We start from the raw sequence: 15,515 nt of genomic DNA, 5'->3' as shown, positions 1-15,515 counted from the left end.
CTCCTGGGAGAGACAGCCCTATTATACTCCTGGAGGGACAGCCCTATTATACTCCTGGGAGAGAAAGCCCTATTATACTCCTGGAGAGACAGCCCTATTATACCCCTGGAGAGACAGCCCTATTATACTCCTGGAGGGACAGCCCTATTATACCCTTGGAGAGACAGCCCTATTATATTCCTGGAGGTACAGTCCTATTATACTCCTGGAGAGACAGCCCTATTATACTCCTGGAGGTACAGTCCTATTATACTCCTGGAGAGACAGCCCTATTATACTCCTGGAGAGACAGCCCTATTATACTCCTGGAGGGACAGCCCTATTATACTCCTGGAGAGACAGCCCTATTATACTCCTGGAGAGACAGCCATATTATACTCCTGTAGAGACAGCCCTATTATACTCCTGGAGGGACAGTCCTATTATACTCCTGGAGGAACAGCCCTATTATACTCCTGGAGGGACAGTCCTATTATACTCCTGGAGAGACAGCCCTATTATACTCCTGGAGAGGGACAGCCCTATTATACTCCTGGAGAGACAGCCCTATTATACTCCTGGAGGGACAGCCCTATTATACTCCAGGAGAGACAGCCCCTATTATACTCCTGGAGGGACAGCCCTATTATACTCCTGGAGGGACAGCCCTATTATACTCCTGGAGGGACAGCCCTATTATACTCCTGGAGAGGGACAGCCCTATTATACTCCTGGGGAGACAGACCTATTATACTCCTGGAGGGACAGCCCTATTATACTCATGGAGGGACAGCCCTATTATACTCCTGGAGAGGGACAGCCCTATTATACTCCTGGAGGGACAGCCCTATTATACTCCTGGAGAGGGACAGCCCTATTATACTCCTGGAGAGACAGCCCTATTATACTCCTGGGGAGACAGCCCTATTATACTCCTGGGAGAGAGACAGTCCTATTATACTCCTGGAGGGACAGCCCTATAATACTCCTGGAGGGACAGCCCTATTATACTCCTGGAGAGGGACAGCCCTATTATACTCCTGGAGGGACAGCCGTATTATACTCCTGGAAAGACAGCCCTATTATACTCCTGGAGAGACAGCCCTATTATAATCCTGGAGAGACAGCCCTATTATACTCCTGCAGGGACAGCCCTATTATACTCCTGGAGAGACAGCCCTATTATACTCCTGGAGGAACATCCCTATTATACTCCTGGAGAGACAGCCCTATTATACTCCTGGGAGAGACAGCCCTATTATACTCCTGGAGGGACAGCCCTATTATACTCCTGGGAGAGACAGCCCTATTATACTCCTGGAGGGACAGCCCTATTATACCCCTGGAGAGACAGCCCTATTATACTCCTGGAGGGACAGTCCTATTATACTCCTGGAGGGACAGCCCTATTATACTCCTGGAGGGACAGCCCTATTATACTCCTGGAGAGGGACAGCCCTATTATACTCCTGGAGAGACAGCCCTATTATACTCCTGGAGAGACAGCCCTATTATACTCCTGGAGAGGGACAGCCCTATTATACTCCTGGAGGGACAGCCCTATTATACTCCTGGAGGGACAGCGCTATTATACTCCTGGAGAGACAGCCCTAATATACTCCTGGAGGGACAGCCCTATTATACTCCTGGAGAGACAGGCCTATTATACTCCTGGAGAGACAGCCCTATTATACTCCTGGAGAGTCAGCCCTATTATACTCCTGGAGAGACAGCCCTATTATACTCCTGGTGGGATATTATACTCCTGGTGAGACAGCCCTATTATACTCCTGGAGGGACAGCCCTATTATACTCCTGGAGGAATAGCCTTATTATACTCCTGGAGAGACAGCCCTATTATACTCCTGGAGAGACAGCAGCCCTATTATACTCGGGACAGCCCTATTATACTCCTGGAGGGACAGTCATATTATACTCCTGGAGAGGGACAGCCCTATTATACTCCTGGAGAGACAGCCCTATTATACTCCTGGAGAGACAGCCCTATTATACTCCTGGGAAAGACAGCCCTATTATACTCCTGGAGGGACAGTCCTATTATACTCCTGTAGAGAAAGCCCTATTATACTCCTGGAGAGACAGCCCTATTATACTCCTGGAGGGACAGTCCTATTATACTCCTGTAGAGACAGCCCTATTATACTCCTGGAGAGACAGCCCTATTATACTCCTGGAGGGACAGTCCTATTATACTCCTGGAGAGACAGCCCTATTATACTCCTGGAGGGACAGCCCTATTATACTCCAGGAGGGACAGTCCTATTATACTCCTGTAGAGACAGCCCTATTATACTCCTGGAGAGACAGCCCTATTATACTCCTGGAGGGACAGCCCTATTATACTCCTGGAGGGACAGCCCTATTATACTCCTGGAGGGACAGCCCTATTATACTCCTGGAGAGGGACAGCCCTATTATACTCCTGGAGAGACAGCCCTATTATACTCCTGGAGAAACAGCCCTATTATACTCCTGGGAGAGAGACAGCCCTATTACACTCCTGGGAGGCGGACAGCCCTATTATACTCCTGGGAGAGGGACAGCCCTATTATACTCCTGGAGGGACAGCCCTATTATACTCCTGGTGGGTTAGCCCTATTATACTCCTGGAGGGACAGCCCTATTATACTCCTGGGAGAGAGACAGCCCTATTATACTCCTGGAGGGACGGCCCTATTATACTCCTGGGAGAGGGACAGCCCTATTATACTCCTGGAGAGACAGCCCTATTATACTCCTGGAGAGGGACAGCCCTATTATACTCCTGGAGAGACAGCCCTATTATACTTCAGGAGGGACAGCCCTATTATACTCCTGGAGAGACAGCCCTATTATACTCCTGGAGAGACAGCCCTATTATACTCCTGGAGAGACAGCCCTATTATACTCCTGGAGGGACAGTCCTATTATACTCCTGGAGAGACAGCCCTATTATACTCCTGGAGGGACAGCCCTATTATACTCCTGGAGAAACATCCCTATTATACTCCTGGAGAGATAGCCCTATTATACTCCTGGGAGAGACAGCCCTATTATACTCCTGGAGGGACAGCCCTATTATACTCCTGGAGAGACAGCCCTATTATACTCCTGGAGAGGGACAGCCCTATTATACTCCTGGAGAGACAGTCCTATTATACTCCTGGAGAGACAGCCCTATTATACTCCTGGAGAGGGACAGCCCTATTATACTCCTGGAGAGACAGCCCTATTATACTCTGGAGTGACAGTCCTATTATACTCCTGGAGAGGGACAGCCCTATTATACTCCTGGAGGGACAGCCGTATTATACTCCTGGTGGGATATTATACTCCTGGTGAGACAGCCCTATTATACTCCTGGAGGGACATCCCTATTATACTCCTGGAGGGACAGAGCTATTATACTCCTGGAGAGACAGCCCTATTATACTCCTGGAGAACCATCCCTATTATACTCCTGGAGAGACAGCCCTATTATACTCCTGGAGCGGGACAGCCCTATTATACTCCTGGAGGGACAGCCCTATTATACTCTTGGAGGGACAGAGCTATTATACTCCTGGAGAGACAGCCCTATTATACTCCCGGAGGGACAGTCCTATTATACTCCTGGAGGGACAGTCCTATTATACTCATGGAGGGACAGTCCTATTATACTCCTGGAGAACCATCCCTATTATACTCCTGGAGAGACAGCCCTATTATACTCCTGGAGAGACAGCCCTATTATACTCCTGGAGAGACAGCCCTATTATACTCCTGGAGAACCATCCCTATTATACTCCTGGAGAGACAGCCCTATTATACTCCTGGAGAGACAGCCCTATTATACTCCTGGAGAGACAGCCCTATTATACTCCTGGAGGGACAGCCCTATTATACTCCTGGAGGGACAGCCCTATTATACTCCTGGAGGGACAGCCCTATTATACTCCTGGAGGGACAGCCCTATTATACTCCTGGAGGGACAGTCCTATTATACTCCTGGAGAGACAGTCCTATTATACTCCTGGAGGGACAGTCCTATTATACTCCTGGAGAGACAGCCCTATTATACTCCTGGAGAGGGACAGTCCTATTATACTCCTGGAGAGACAGCCCTATTATACTCCTGGAGAGACAGCCCTATTATACTCCTGGGAGACGGACAGCCCTGTTATACTCCTGGGAGAGAGACAGCCCTATTATACTCCTGGAGAGACAGCCCTATTATACTCCTGGGAGAGGGACAGCCCTATTATACTCCTGGGAGAGAGACAGCCCTATTATACTCCTGGAGAGACAGCCCTATTATACTCCTGGAGGGACAGCCCTATTATACTCCTGGTGGGATATTATACTCCTGGAGAGACAGCCCTATTATACTCCTGGAGAGACAGCCCTATTATACTCCTGGAGAGACAGCCCTATTATACTCTTGGAGAGACAGCCCTATTATACTCCTGGAGGGACAGCCCTATTATACTCCTGGAGAAACATCCCTATTATACTCCTGGAGAGACAGCCCTATTATACTCCTGGGAGAGACAGCCCTATTATACTCCTGGAGGGACAGCCCTATTATACTCCTTGAGAGACAGCCCTATTATACTCCTGGAGAGACAGCCCTATTATACTCCTGGAGAGGGATAGCCCTATTATACTCCTGGAGAGACAGCCCTATTATACTCTGGAGGGACAGTCCTATTATACTCCTGGAGAGGGACAGCCCTATTATACTCCTGGAGGGACAGCCCTATTATACTCCTGGAGGGACAGCCGTATTATACTCCTGGTGGGATATTATACTCCTGGTGAGACAGCCCTATTATACTCCTGGAGGGACATCCTTATTATACTCCTGGAGGGACAGAGCTATTATACTCCTGGAGAGACAGCCCTATTATACTCCTGGAGAACCATCCCTATTATACTCCTGGAGAGACAGCCCTATTATACTCCTGGAGCGGGACAGCCCTATTATACTCCTGGAGGGACAGCCCTATTATACTCTTGGAGGGACAGAGCTATTATACTCCTGGAGGGACAGCCCTATTATACTCTTGGAGGGACAGAGCTATTATACTCCTGGAGAGACAGCCCTATTATACTCCTGGAGGGACAGTCCTATTATACTCCTGGAGGGACAGTCCTATTATACTCCTGGAGGGACAGTCCTATTATACTTCTGGAGAGACAGCCCTATTATACTCCTGGAGGGACAGTCCTATTATACTCCTGGAGAGACAGCCCTATTATACTCCTGGAGAGACCGCCCTATTATACTCCTGGAGAACCATCCCTATTATACTCCTGGAGAGACAGCCCTATTATACTCCTGGAGAGACAGCCCTATTATACTCCTGGAGAGACAGCCCTATTATACTCTTGGAGAACCATCCCTATTATACTCCTGGAGAGACAGCCCTATTATACTCCTGGAGAGACAGCCCTATTATACTCCTGGAGAGACAGCCCTATTATACTCCTGGAGGGACAGCCCTATTATACTCCTGGAGGGACAGCCCTATTATACTCCTGGAGGGACAGCCCTATTATACTCCTGGAGGGACAGTCCTATTATACTCCTGGAGAGACAGTCCTATTATACTCCTGGAGGGACAGTCATATTATACTCCTGGAGAGACAGCCCTATTATACTCCTGGAGAGGGACAGTCCTATTATACTCCTGGAGAGACAGCCCTATTATACTCCTGGAGAGACAGCCCTATTATACTCCTGGGAGACAGACAGCCCTATTATACTCCTGGAGAGACAGCCCTATTATACTCCTGGGAGAGGGACAGCCCTATTATACTCCTGGGAGAGAGACAGCCCTATTATACTCCTGGAGAGACAGCCCTATTATACTCCTGGAGGGACAGCCCTATTATACTCCTGGTGGGATATTATACTCCTGGAGAGACAGCCCTATTATACTCCTGGAGAGACAGCCCTATTATACTCCTGGAGAGACAGCCCTATTATACTCCTGGAGAGACAGCCCTATTATACTCCTGGAGAGACAGCCCTATTATACTCCTGGGAGAGGGACAGCCCTATTATACTCCTGGGAGAGAGACAGCCCTATTATACTCCTGGAGAGACAGCCCTATTATACTCCTGGAGGGACAGTCCTATTATACTCCTGGAGAGACAGCCCTATTATACTCCTGGAGGGACAGCCCTATTATACTCCTGGAGGGACAGCCCTATTATACTCCTGGAGAGACAGCCCTATTATACTCCTGGAGGGACAGTCCTATTATACTCCTGGAGGGACAGCCCTATTATACTCCTGGAGGGACAGCCCTATTATACTCCTGGAGAGACAGCCCTATTATACTCCTGGAGGGACAGTCCTATTATACTCCTGGAGGGACAGCCCTATTATACTCCTGGAGGGACAGCCCTATTATACTCCTGGGAGAGGTCCACACAAGTCACTGGGAATCAGGCTATACTGGGATAGCTGGCAGACTGTAACATCACCTACACAGGACATCCACCTGCAGGAACAGCACTATAGGGAGACTCTATGTGCGGCCGTCATTAATGGAAACCTGGAGTCACTATATATAGTATATAAGCAGAAAGTCACTGCGAGGGCGATTCTCCACCAGAACCTTACGTAATAAAGGATTATGGGGTATATGCAATTGCGGTCGAATTCGCGGCAATTTTCGCCGTTTTTTAATTCGACTCAATTCGACAGGTGAATCCCGGAAGGTGGCTTCCGGAATTCACCATATTCAATGAAAAACGGATTCGCCAGAGTCGCGGGCGAAAATCGGCCGATTTGGCGGATTTTGCCGCGATTTTAAAAAACGGTAAAAAAACGTGAAAAACCCGAAAAAAAAATGGCGTGGGGTCCCCCCTCCAAAGCATAACCAGCCTCGGGCTCATCGAGCTGGTCCTGGTTCTAAAAATGCAGGGGAAAAATTGGCCAGGGATCCCCCGTATTTTTAAAACCAGCACCGGGCTCTGCGCCTGGTGCTGGTGCCAAAAATACGGGGGACAAAAAGAGTAGGGGTCCCCCGTATTTTTAACACCAGCATCGGGCTCCACTAGCTGGACAGATAATGCCACAGCCGGGGGTCACTTTTATGCCGTGCCCTGCGGCCGTGGCATTAAATATCCAACTAGTCACCCCTGGCCGGGGTACCCTGGGGGAGTGGGGACCCCTTCAATCAAGGGGTCCCTCCCCCCAGCCACCCAAGGGCCAGGGGTGAAGCCCGAGGCTGTCCCCCCCCATCCAATGGGCTGCGGATGGGGGGGCTGATAGCCTTTTGTGATAATAAAAAGATATTGTTTTTTCCAGCAGTACTACAAGTCCCAGCAAGCCTCCCCCGCAAGCTGGTACTTGGAGAACCACAAGTACCAGCATGCGGGAGAAAAACGGGTCCGCTGGTACCTGTAGTACTACTGGGGAAAAAATACCCAAATAAAAACAGGACACACACACCTTGATAGTAAAACTTTATTACACACTACCGACACACACATACTTACCTATGTTGACACGCCGACTGCCACGGTCTCCGACTATCCGAGGGTACCTGTGAAAAAATTATACTCACCTTCCAGCGTCCAGAGATAAATCCACGTCCAGAGAGTAAAATCCACGTACTTGTTTAAAAAAAAAAAAACGCAAAAACCCGCTCCATACCGGACTAGAAAGGGGTCCAATGCTTTCACATCAGACCCCTTTCTCCCGAATGCCGGGACATCACGTGACTCCTGTCACTGACGTCCCTTCAGCCAATCAGGAAGCGCTACTTCCGTGGCGCTCACCTGATTGGCTGTGCGCTGTCTGTACTGTGACAGCACATCGCAAAGCCGCTCCATTACTTTCAATGGTGGGAACTTTGCGGGTAGCGGTGGGGTCACCCGCCGGTCAGCCGCTGACCGGCGGGTGACCTTACCGCTAGCCGCTAAGTTCCCACCATTGAAAGTAATGGAGCGGCTTTGCGATGTGCTGTCACAGTACAGACAGCGCACAGCCAATCAGGTGAGCGCAACGAAGTTGCGCTTCCTGATTGGCTTAGAGACCTTTCTGTGGCAGCTGTCACTGACAGGTCTCATTCGTGGAAAGGTGTCCCATGTGTCAGCATGGGACCCCTTTCAGTCCGGCATGGAGCGGGTGTTCGGTTTGTTTTTTTGCCAAGTACGTGGATTTATCTCTGGACCATGGCTGAGGTGAGTATATTGATCTTTTCTTTTCAGGTATCCGTGGATTCTACGTGGAGAAGAGGACCGATGTCGGCGTGTGAACATAGGTAAGTATGTGTGTGTCGACGTATGAAATAAAGTTTTACTGTCGACGGTGTGTGTGTCCTGTTTTTATTTGGGTATTTTTTTCCCAGTAGTACTACAGGTACCAGCGGACCCGTTTTTCTCCCGCATGCTGGTACTTGTGGTTCTCCAAGTACCAGCTTGCGGGGGAGGCTTGCTGGGACTTGTAGTACTACTGGAAAAAACAATATCTTTTTATTATCACAAAAGGCTATCAGCCCCCCATCCGCAGCCCATTGGATGGGGGGGGACAGCCTCGGGCTTCACCCCTGGCCCTTGGGTGGCTGGGGGGGGGGACCCCTTGATTGAAGGGGTCCCCACTCCCCCAGGGTACCCCGGCCAGGGGTGACTAGTTGGATATTTAATGCCACGGCCGCAGGGCACGGCATAAAAGTGACCCCCGGCTGTGGCATTATCTGTCCAGCTAGTGGAGCCCGATGCTGGTGTTAAAAATACGGGGGACCCCTACTCTTTTTGTCCCCCGTATTTTTGGCACCAGCACCAGGCGCAGAGCCCGGTGCTGGTTTTAAAAATACGGGGGATCCCCTGTCAATTTTTTCCCCGCATTTTTAGAACCAGGACCAGCTCGAAGAGCCCGAGGCTGGTTATGCTTTGGAGGGGGGACCCCACGCCATTTTTTTTTATGATTTCACCGTTCCAGCATAAAAAAAAATAAAAAAAAAAAAATAATATTTTAAAAAATATATAAATAATATTTGTGCCTCCAAAAAAAAAAAAAAAGTACCTAATCCCTTCTAATATAAATAGATCTGCTATTCCCCCCCAAAAAAACACAAAAAAAAACATGTTTAAATTTTTTTTATTTGTTTTCACCCTCCAAAGTGTGGCGGATTGAAAATGACGAATTTGCTGTCTAAAAGCACTGCTGTCGAATTTCCAAACTTGAATTGAATATGCTTTGGTCGAATTGCAGCACTTGTATCATTGCAGAAAAGTCGAATTTGCAAAAAGTCGAATTTCAAAAAGTCGAATTTTGAAAGTCCGTTTTTTGGTCGGAAAGCACTGAATTGCATAGGCGATTTTTTTTTTGGGTCGAAAATGACCCGAAATTCGACAATTTCGGGAATTCGACCGCAATTGCATATACCCCTATGTACTTGAGCCATAAGTGTGGGAGTGGCAGACCCGGCTACAGGGCAGCATACTGCGCTCTTATAGTAAATTGGGTGATTAATAACTCTCCTGCTGGTAATAGCATCCAGGAATTTGGCACTGAGAACATTTGCGAGTTACTGGCAGGTTCTGGCCGAGGACTCGCACTTTTATGGCCCCAGTAATATAAGACAGAGGGGAAACCTGTGGCCGGGATCCCAGAGATCTGCTCTAGAACCTCTTGGAAGCAGGAAGATAAAACTACCAGATGCCGTTACACAAAGGTAATACAAGTCTGCCTGGAGAACACCAACATATTGCTTTATGTTTCCTCAGTTATGGGAAGCAAATCCATGACTCACAATGGTATGGTCCAAGGTTCTACAGTAATATGCAATACCAAGAGCGGAGTCCTAGGATTCCAACCAGTGACTCATCAATCAGGCGTTCTCCTGCCGTGTATCCACGCGGAATTCACCAATCAGGCGTTCTCCTGCCGTGTATCCACGCGGAATTCATCAATCAGGCGTTCTCCTGCCGTGTAGCCACACGGAATTGACCAATCAGGCGTTCTCCTGCCGTGTATCCGCACGGAATTCATCAATCAGGCTTTCTCCTGCCGTGTATCCACGCGGAATTCACCAATCAGGCGTTTTCCTGCCGTGTATCCACACGGAATTCATCAATCAGGCGTTCTCCTGCCGTGTATCAACGCGGCATTCCTCAATCAGGCGTTCTCCTGCCGTGTATCCACGCGGAATTCACCAATCAGGCGTTCTCCTGCCGTGTATCCACGCGGAATTCATCAATCAGGCATTCTCCTGCCGTGTAGCCACACGGAATTGACCAATCAGGCGTTCTCCTGTCGTGTATCCGCACGGAATTCATCAATCAGGCGTTCTCCTGCCGTCTATCCACACGGAATTGACCAATCAGGCGTTCTCCTGCCGTGTATCCGCACGGAATTCATCAATCAGGCTTTCTCCTGCCGTGTATCCACGCGGAATACACCAATCAGGCGTTTTCCTGCCGTGTATCCACACGGAATTCACCAAACAGGCGTTCTCCTGCCGTGTATCCACACGGAATTCAACAATCAGGCGTTCTCCTGCCGTGTATCCACGCGGAATTCACCAATCAGGCGTTCTCCTGCCGTGTATCCACGCGGAATTCACCAATCAGGCGTTCTCCTGCCGTGTATCCACACGGAATTCACCAACCAGGCGTTCTCCTGCCGTGTATCCACACGGAATTTATCAATCAGGCGTTCTCCTGACGTGTATCCACACGGAATTCATCAATCAGGCGTTCTCCTGACGTGTATCCATGCGGAATTCATCAATCAGGCGTTCTCCTGCCGTGTATCCACGCGGAATTCATCAATCAGGCGTTCTCCTGCCGTGTATCCACGCGGAATTCACCAATCAGGCGTTCTCCTGCCGTGTATCCACGCGGAATTCATCAATCAGGCGTTCTCCTGCCGTGTGGAATTCATCAATCAGGCGTTCTCCTGCCGTATATCCACACGGAATTCACCAATCAGGCGTTCTCCTGCCGTGTATCCACACGGAATTCACCAATCAGGCGTTCTCCTGCCGCGTATCCACACGGAATTCACCAATCAGGCGTTCTCTTGCCGTGTATCCACACGGAATTCACCAATCAGGCGTTCTCCTGCCGTGTATCCACGTGGAATTCAACAATCAGGCGTTCTCCTGCCGTGTATCCACACGGAATTCACCAATCAGGCGTTCTCCTGCCGTGTATCCACACGGAATTCACCAATCAGGCGTTCTCCTGCCGTGTATCCACGCGGAATTCACCAATCAGGCGTTCTCGCGTTCTCCTGCCGTGTATCCACACGGAATTCATCAATCAGGCGTTCTCCTGCCGTGTATCCACACGGAATTCACCAATTAGGCGTTCTCCTGCCGTGTATCCACGCGGAATTCACCAATCAGGCGTTCTCCTGCCGTGTATCCACGTGGAATTCACCAATCAGGCGTTCTCCTGCCGTGTATCCACACGGAATTCACCAATCAGGCGTTCTCCTGCCGTGTATCCACACGGAATGCTCAATTGTGGTAATGGTGCTAAATTATTTCAATGATTTTTATATCTTTAGGAAAAAAATAAGAATTTACTCACTGGTAATTCTATTTCTCGTAGTCCGTAGTGGATGCTGGGGACTCCGTAAGGACCATGGGGAATAGCGGGCTCCGCAGGAGACTGGGCACTCTAAAGAAAGATTTAGTACTATCTGGTGTGCACTGGCTCCTCCCACTATGCCCCTCCTCCAGACCTCAGTTAAGGAAACTGTGCCCGGAAGAGCTGACATTACAAGGAAAGGATTTTGGAATCCAGGGTAAGACTCATACCAGCCACACCAATCACACCGTATAACTTGTGATAAACATACCCAGTATGAACAAACAATAGAGCATCAACCAATGGATGCCAACATAACATAACCCTTTATTAAGCAATAACTATATACACGTATTGCAGAAAGTCCGCACTAGGGACGGGCGCCAGCATCCACTACGGACTACGAGAAATAGAATTAACGGTGAGTAAATTCTTATTTTCTCTAACGTCCTAGTGGATGCTGGGGACTCCGTAAGGACCATGGGGATTATACCAAAGCTCCCAAACGGGCAGGAGAGTGCGGATGACTCTGCAGCACCGAATGGGCAAACACAAGGTCCTCCTCAGCCAGGGTATCAAACTTGTAGAACTTTGCAAATGTGTTTGAACCCGACCAAGTAGCAGCTCGGCAAAGCTGTAATGCCGAGACCCCTCGGGCAGCCGCCCAAGAAGAGCCCACCTTCCTTGTGGAATGGGCTCTCACTGATTTCGGCTGCGGCAATCCCGCCGCAGAATGAGCCTGCTGAATCATGTTACAGATCCAGCGAGCAATGGTTTGCTTTGAAGCAGGAGCACCCAGCTTGTTGGATGCATACAGAATAAACAGCGAGTCAGTCTTCCTGACTCCAGCTGTCCTGGCAACATAGATCTTCAAAGCCCTGACTACATCAAGCAACTTGGAATCCTCCAAGTCACGAGTAGCCGCAGGCACCACAATAGGTTGGTTCAGATGAAAAGATGACACCACCTTTGGCAGAAACTGCGGACGAGAGACCAACCCCAAACAATTCCTCACCCTTATAAGGTAAAACCTCCATGTGTTTTTTAGAGTCGGTATCCCCTGTCCATTGCCAAGTCCATAAGACCCTTCTGGCAGAAATGGACATAGCGTTAACTCTAGAGCCCAGCAGGCAAATGTCCCTCTGGGCATCCCGCATATATAGGCATATTTATGTGCCCCCCCTCTCTTTTTTACCCTCTATTGCACCTGTATACTACAGGGGAGAGCCTGGGGAGCGTCCTTCCAGCGGAGCTGTGAAGAGAAAATGGCGCTGGTGTGCTGAGGAAGAAGGCCCCGCCCCCTCAGCGGCGGGCTTCTGTCCCGCTTTAATGTGTAAAAAATGTCGGGGGCTCGGGCATATATACAGTCCCAGACTGTATATATGTCTCTTTTTGCCAAAAAAGGTACTTAATTGCTGCCCAGGGCGCCCCCACCTGCGCCATGCACCCTACAGTGACCGGAGTGTGCGGTGTGCTGTGGGAGCAATGGCGCACAGCTGCAGTGCTATGCGCTACCTTAAGTGAAGACAGGAGTCTTCAGCCGCCAATTTCAATGTCTTCATGCTTCTGCTGCTTCTGTTCTTCTGGCTCTGCGAGGGGGACGGCGGCGCGGCGCCGGGAACGGACGATCAAGGTTAGGTACCTGTGTTCGATCCCTCTGGAGCTAATGGTGTCCAGTAGCCTAAGAAGCGCTACCTAGCTGCCGTGAGTATGGCTGCTTCTCTCCCCTCAGTCCCTCGTAGCAGAGAGTCTGTTGCCAGCAGAAGCTCTCTGAAAATAAAAAACCTAACTAAAATACTTTCTTATTAGCAAGCTCAGGAGAGCTCACTAAAAGCACCCAGCTCGGCCGGGCACAGATTCTAACTGAGGTCTGGAGGAGGGGCATAGAGGGAGGAGCCAGTGCACACCAGATAGTACTAAATCTTTCTTTAGAGTGCCCAGTCTCCTGCGGAGCCCGCTATTCCCCATGGTCCTTACGGAGTCCCCAGCATCCACTAGGACGTTAGAGAAATAAGGGAACATGATTTAAAGGCTAGAACTCCCGTGCGCCCGCTACTGGCCGGGGCACCCCCCCTACTGGCGGCCCACTCCCGAGCACCCTACTGGCGGCCCACTCTCGCGCACCCTACTGGCGGCCCACTCTCGCGCACCCTACTGGCGGCCCACTCCCGAGCACCCTACTGGCGGCCCACTCCCGAGCACCCTACTGGCGGCCCACTCCCGAGCACCCTACTGGCGGCCCACTCCCGAGCACCCTACTGGCGGCCCACTCCCGAGCACCCTACTGGCGGCCCACTCCCGAGCACCCTACCGGCGGCCCACTCCCGAGCACCCTACCGGCGGCCCACTCCCGAGCACCCTACCGGCGGCCCACTCCCGAGCACCCTACCGGCGGCCCACTCCCGAGCACCCTACCGGCGGCCCACTCCCGCGCACCCTACCGGCGGCCCACTCTCGCGCACCCTACCGGCGGCCCACTCCCGAGCACCCTACCGGCGGCCCACTCCCGAGCACCCTACCGGCGGCCCACTCCCGAGCACCCTACCGGCGGCCCACTCCCGAGCACCCTACCGGCGGCCCACTCCCGAGCACCCTACCGGCGGCCCACTCCCGAGCACCCTACTGGCGGCCCACTCCCGCGCACCCTACTGGCGGCCCACTCCCGAGCACCCTACTGGCCGGCCCACTCCCGAGCACCCTACTGGCGGCCAACTCCCGAGGGTTATGAGCAGCACTGAGGCTTTGTACAACTAGCCATGAAAAATGGAAAACATCCTGATCGGAAGCTCTTGTGGGGAGAGACGGCTGACTTACCATCACATATCCTGCTTAGAATTGACACATTAATGTCGTTTTTCATTTTTTATAAGTGCTTCAGGCAAACTGTTCCCACCTTGGTGCACAGGTCAGATTGCACTGAATATAATATATATATATATATATATATATATATATATATATATATATATATATATATATATAGGGAATGTAACACACTGGCATTGCTGCGATTCTGTCCGACGTTTTTCAGTAGTAGAAATTTAAAAGCCAATATCAACCTTGCCGGTTTAAACCATAAGGCGGACTCCTCGGAATTGCGCCGATGTCTGCACCTTGCAGGATAATACATGTCTCCCATAGTGTGCGAATGACCCAGCGCTGACATATAACACCCTGAGGAAAGGGCTCAGCGCGGCTCTGAAACGTTTCACAACAATTTCATTTTTTTTCTTGCAGACTCCAGAGCGTGACGCTATGATTTAGTCAGACACAACGCTGTCTCCGCTGTCTATACATACACGGGCGCACATACATATACACACAAACATGAGCTTCTCATTTTGGCCACATTGTATGTAACGCTACAAAGTAAAATGTAAGAGTGAGAAATGGAGCTTACCGGGCTGGAGCCGTGGGGAAAATGACCTTTATATGTGTAAATGCTAAATCTTTCTTTAAAATGTCCTTTATCCATGATCTGATTCCGGGTCCCGAGTCACCTACAGAAACAAAAAGATTATCCATGAGGTTAAATATAACGTGCAACTCTCAGGGAGCGATTTAATGGGGATGTGATTAATATCCCGGCGGTCAGAATACAGACGCAGGGATCCTGTCCGCCGAGAATGCAGACAGCTGCGCCAGGGCTATTCCCGCTCGTGGGTATCCATGACACCCATAAACTGGGAATAGAACCTGCGGAGAGTGCAGCGAGCCCGCAGGGGGCTTTCTAGCGCTCGCCTCGCTGCCGGCATTCTGATGGCTGGGATCCCGGTGTCGGTATACTGACCTCCAGGATCCCGGTCACCGGGATTCCATCCGCAAATGCAATGCGATGGGACGGGTACATCGCAGCCGGTACGTAAGAGGCGGGCAGACGTAGTGATGCTGAGGACATGGCCCCCTAGAGGTGCATACACGGTGCGATCTGAAACCATAGTACATATCACACAGTGTGTATACAGATTGTGATGCCGCGCTCCCGTGGGGTCAGTAC

General features: G+C 50.4%; 1 protein-coding gene across 1 annotated transcript in view; it reads right to left on the bottom strand.

Annotated features, from left to right (window-relative positions):
* LYPLAL1 (lysophospholipase like 1) overlaps positions 1 to 15,515 on the bottom strand; it is a 190,077-nt gene that overhangs the window by 76,072 nt on the left and 98,490 nt on the right. The window contains exon 2 of the mRNA XM_063919124.1: positions 14,919 to 15,018. Coding sequence (XP_063775194.1) covers positions 14,919 to 15,018 — 100 coding nt within the window. The remainder of the gene's footprint in view (positions 1 to 14,918; positions 15,019 to 15,515) is intronic.

The sequence above is a fragment of the Pseudophryne corroboree genome, chromosome 4, assembly GCF_028390025.1.
Source record: "Pseudophryne corroboree isolate aPseCor3 chromosome 4, aPseCor3.hap2, whole genome shotgun sequence".
NCBI lineage: Eukaryota > Metazoa > Chordata > Amphibia > Anura > Myobatrachidae > Pseudophryne > Pseudophryne corroboree.
This window is presented reverse-complemented; position numbering and strand designations above follow the sequence as displayed.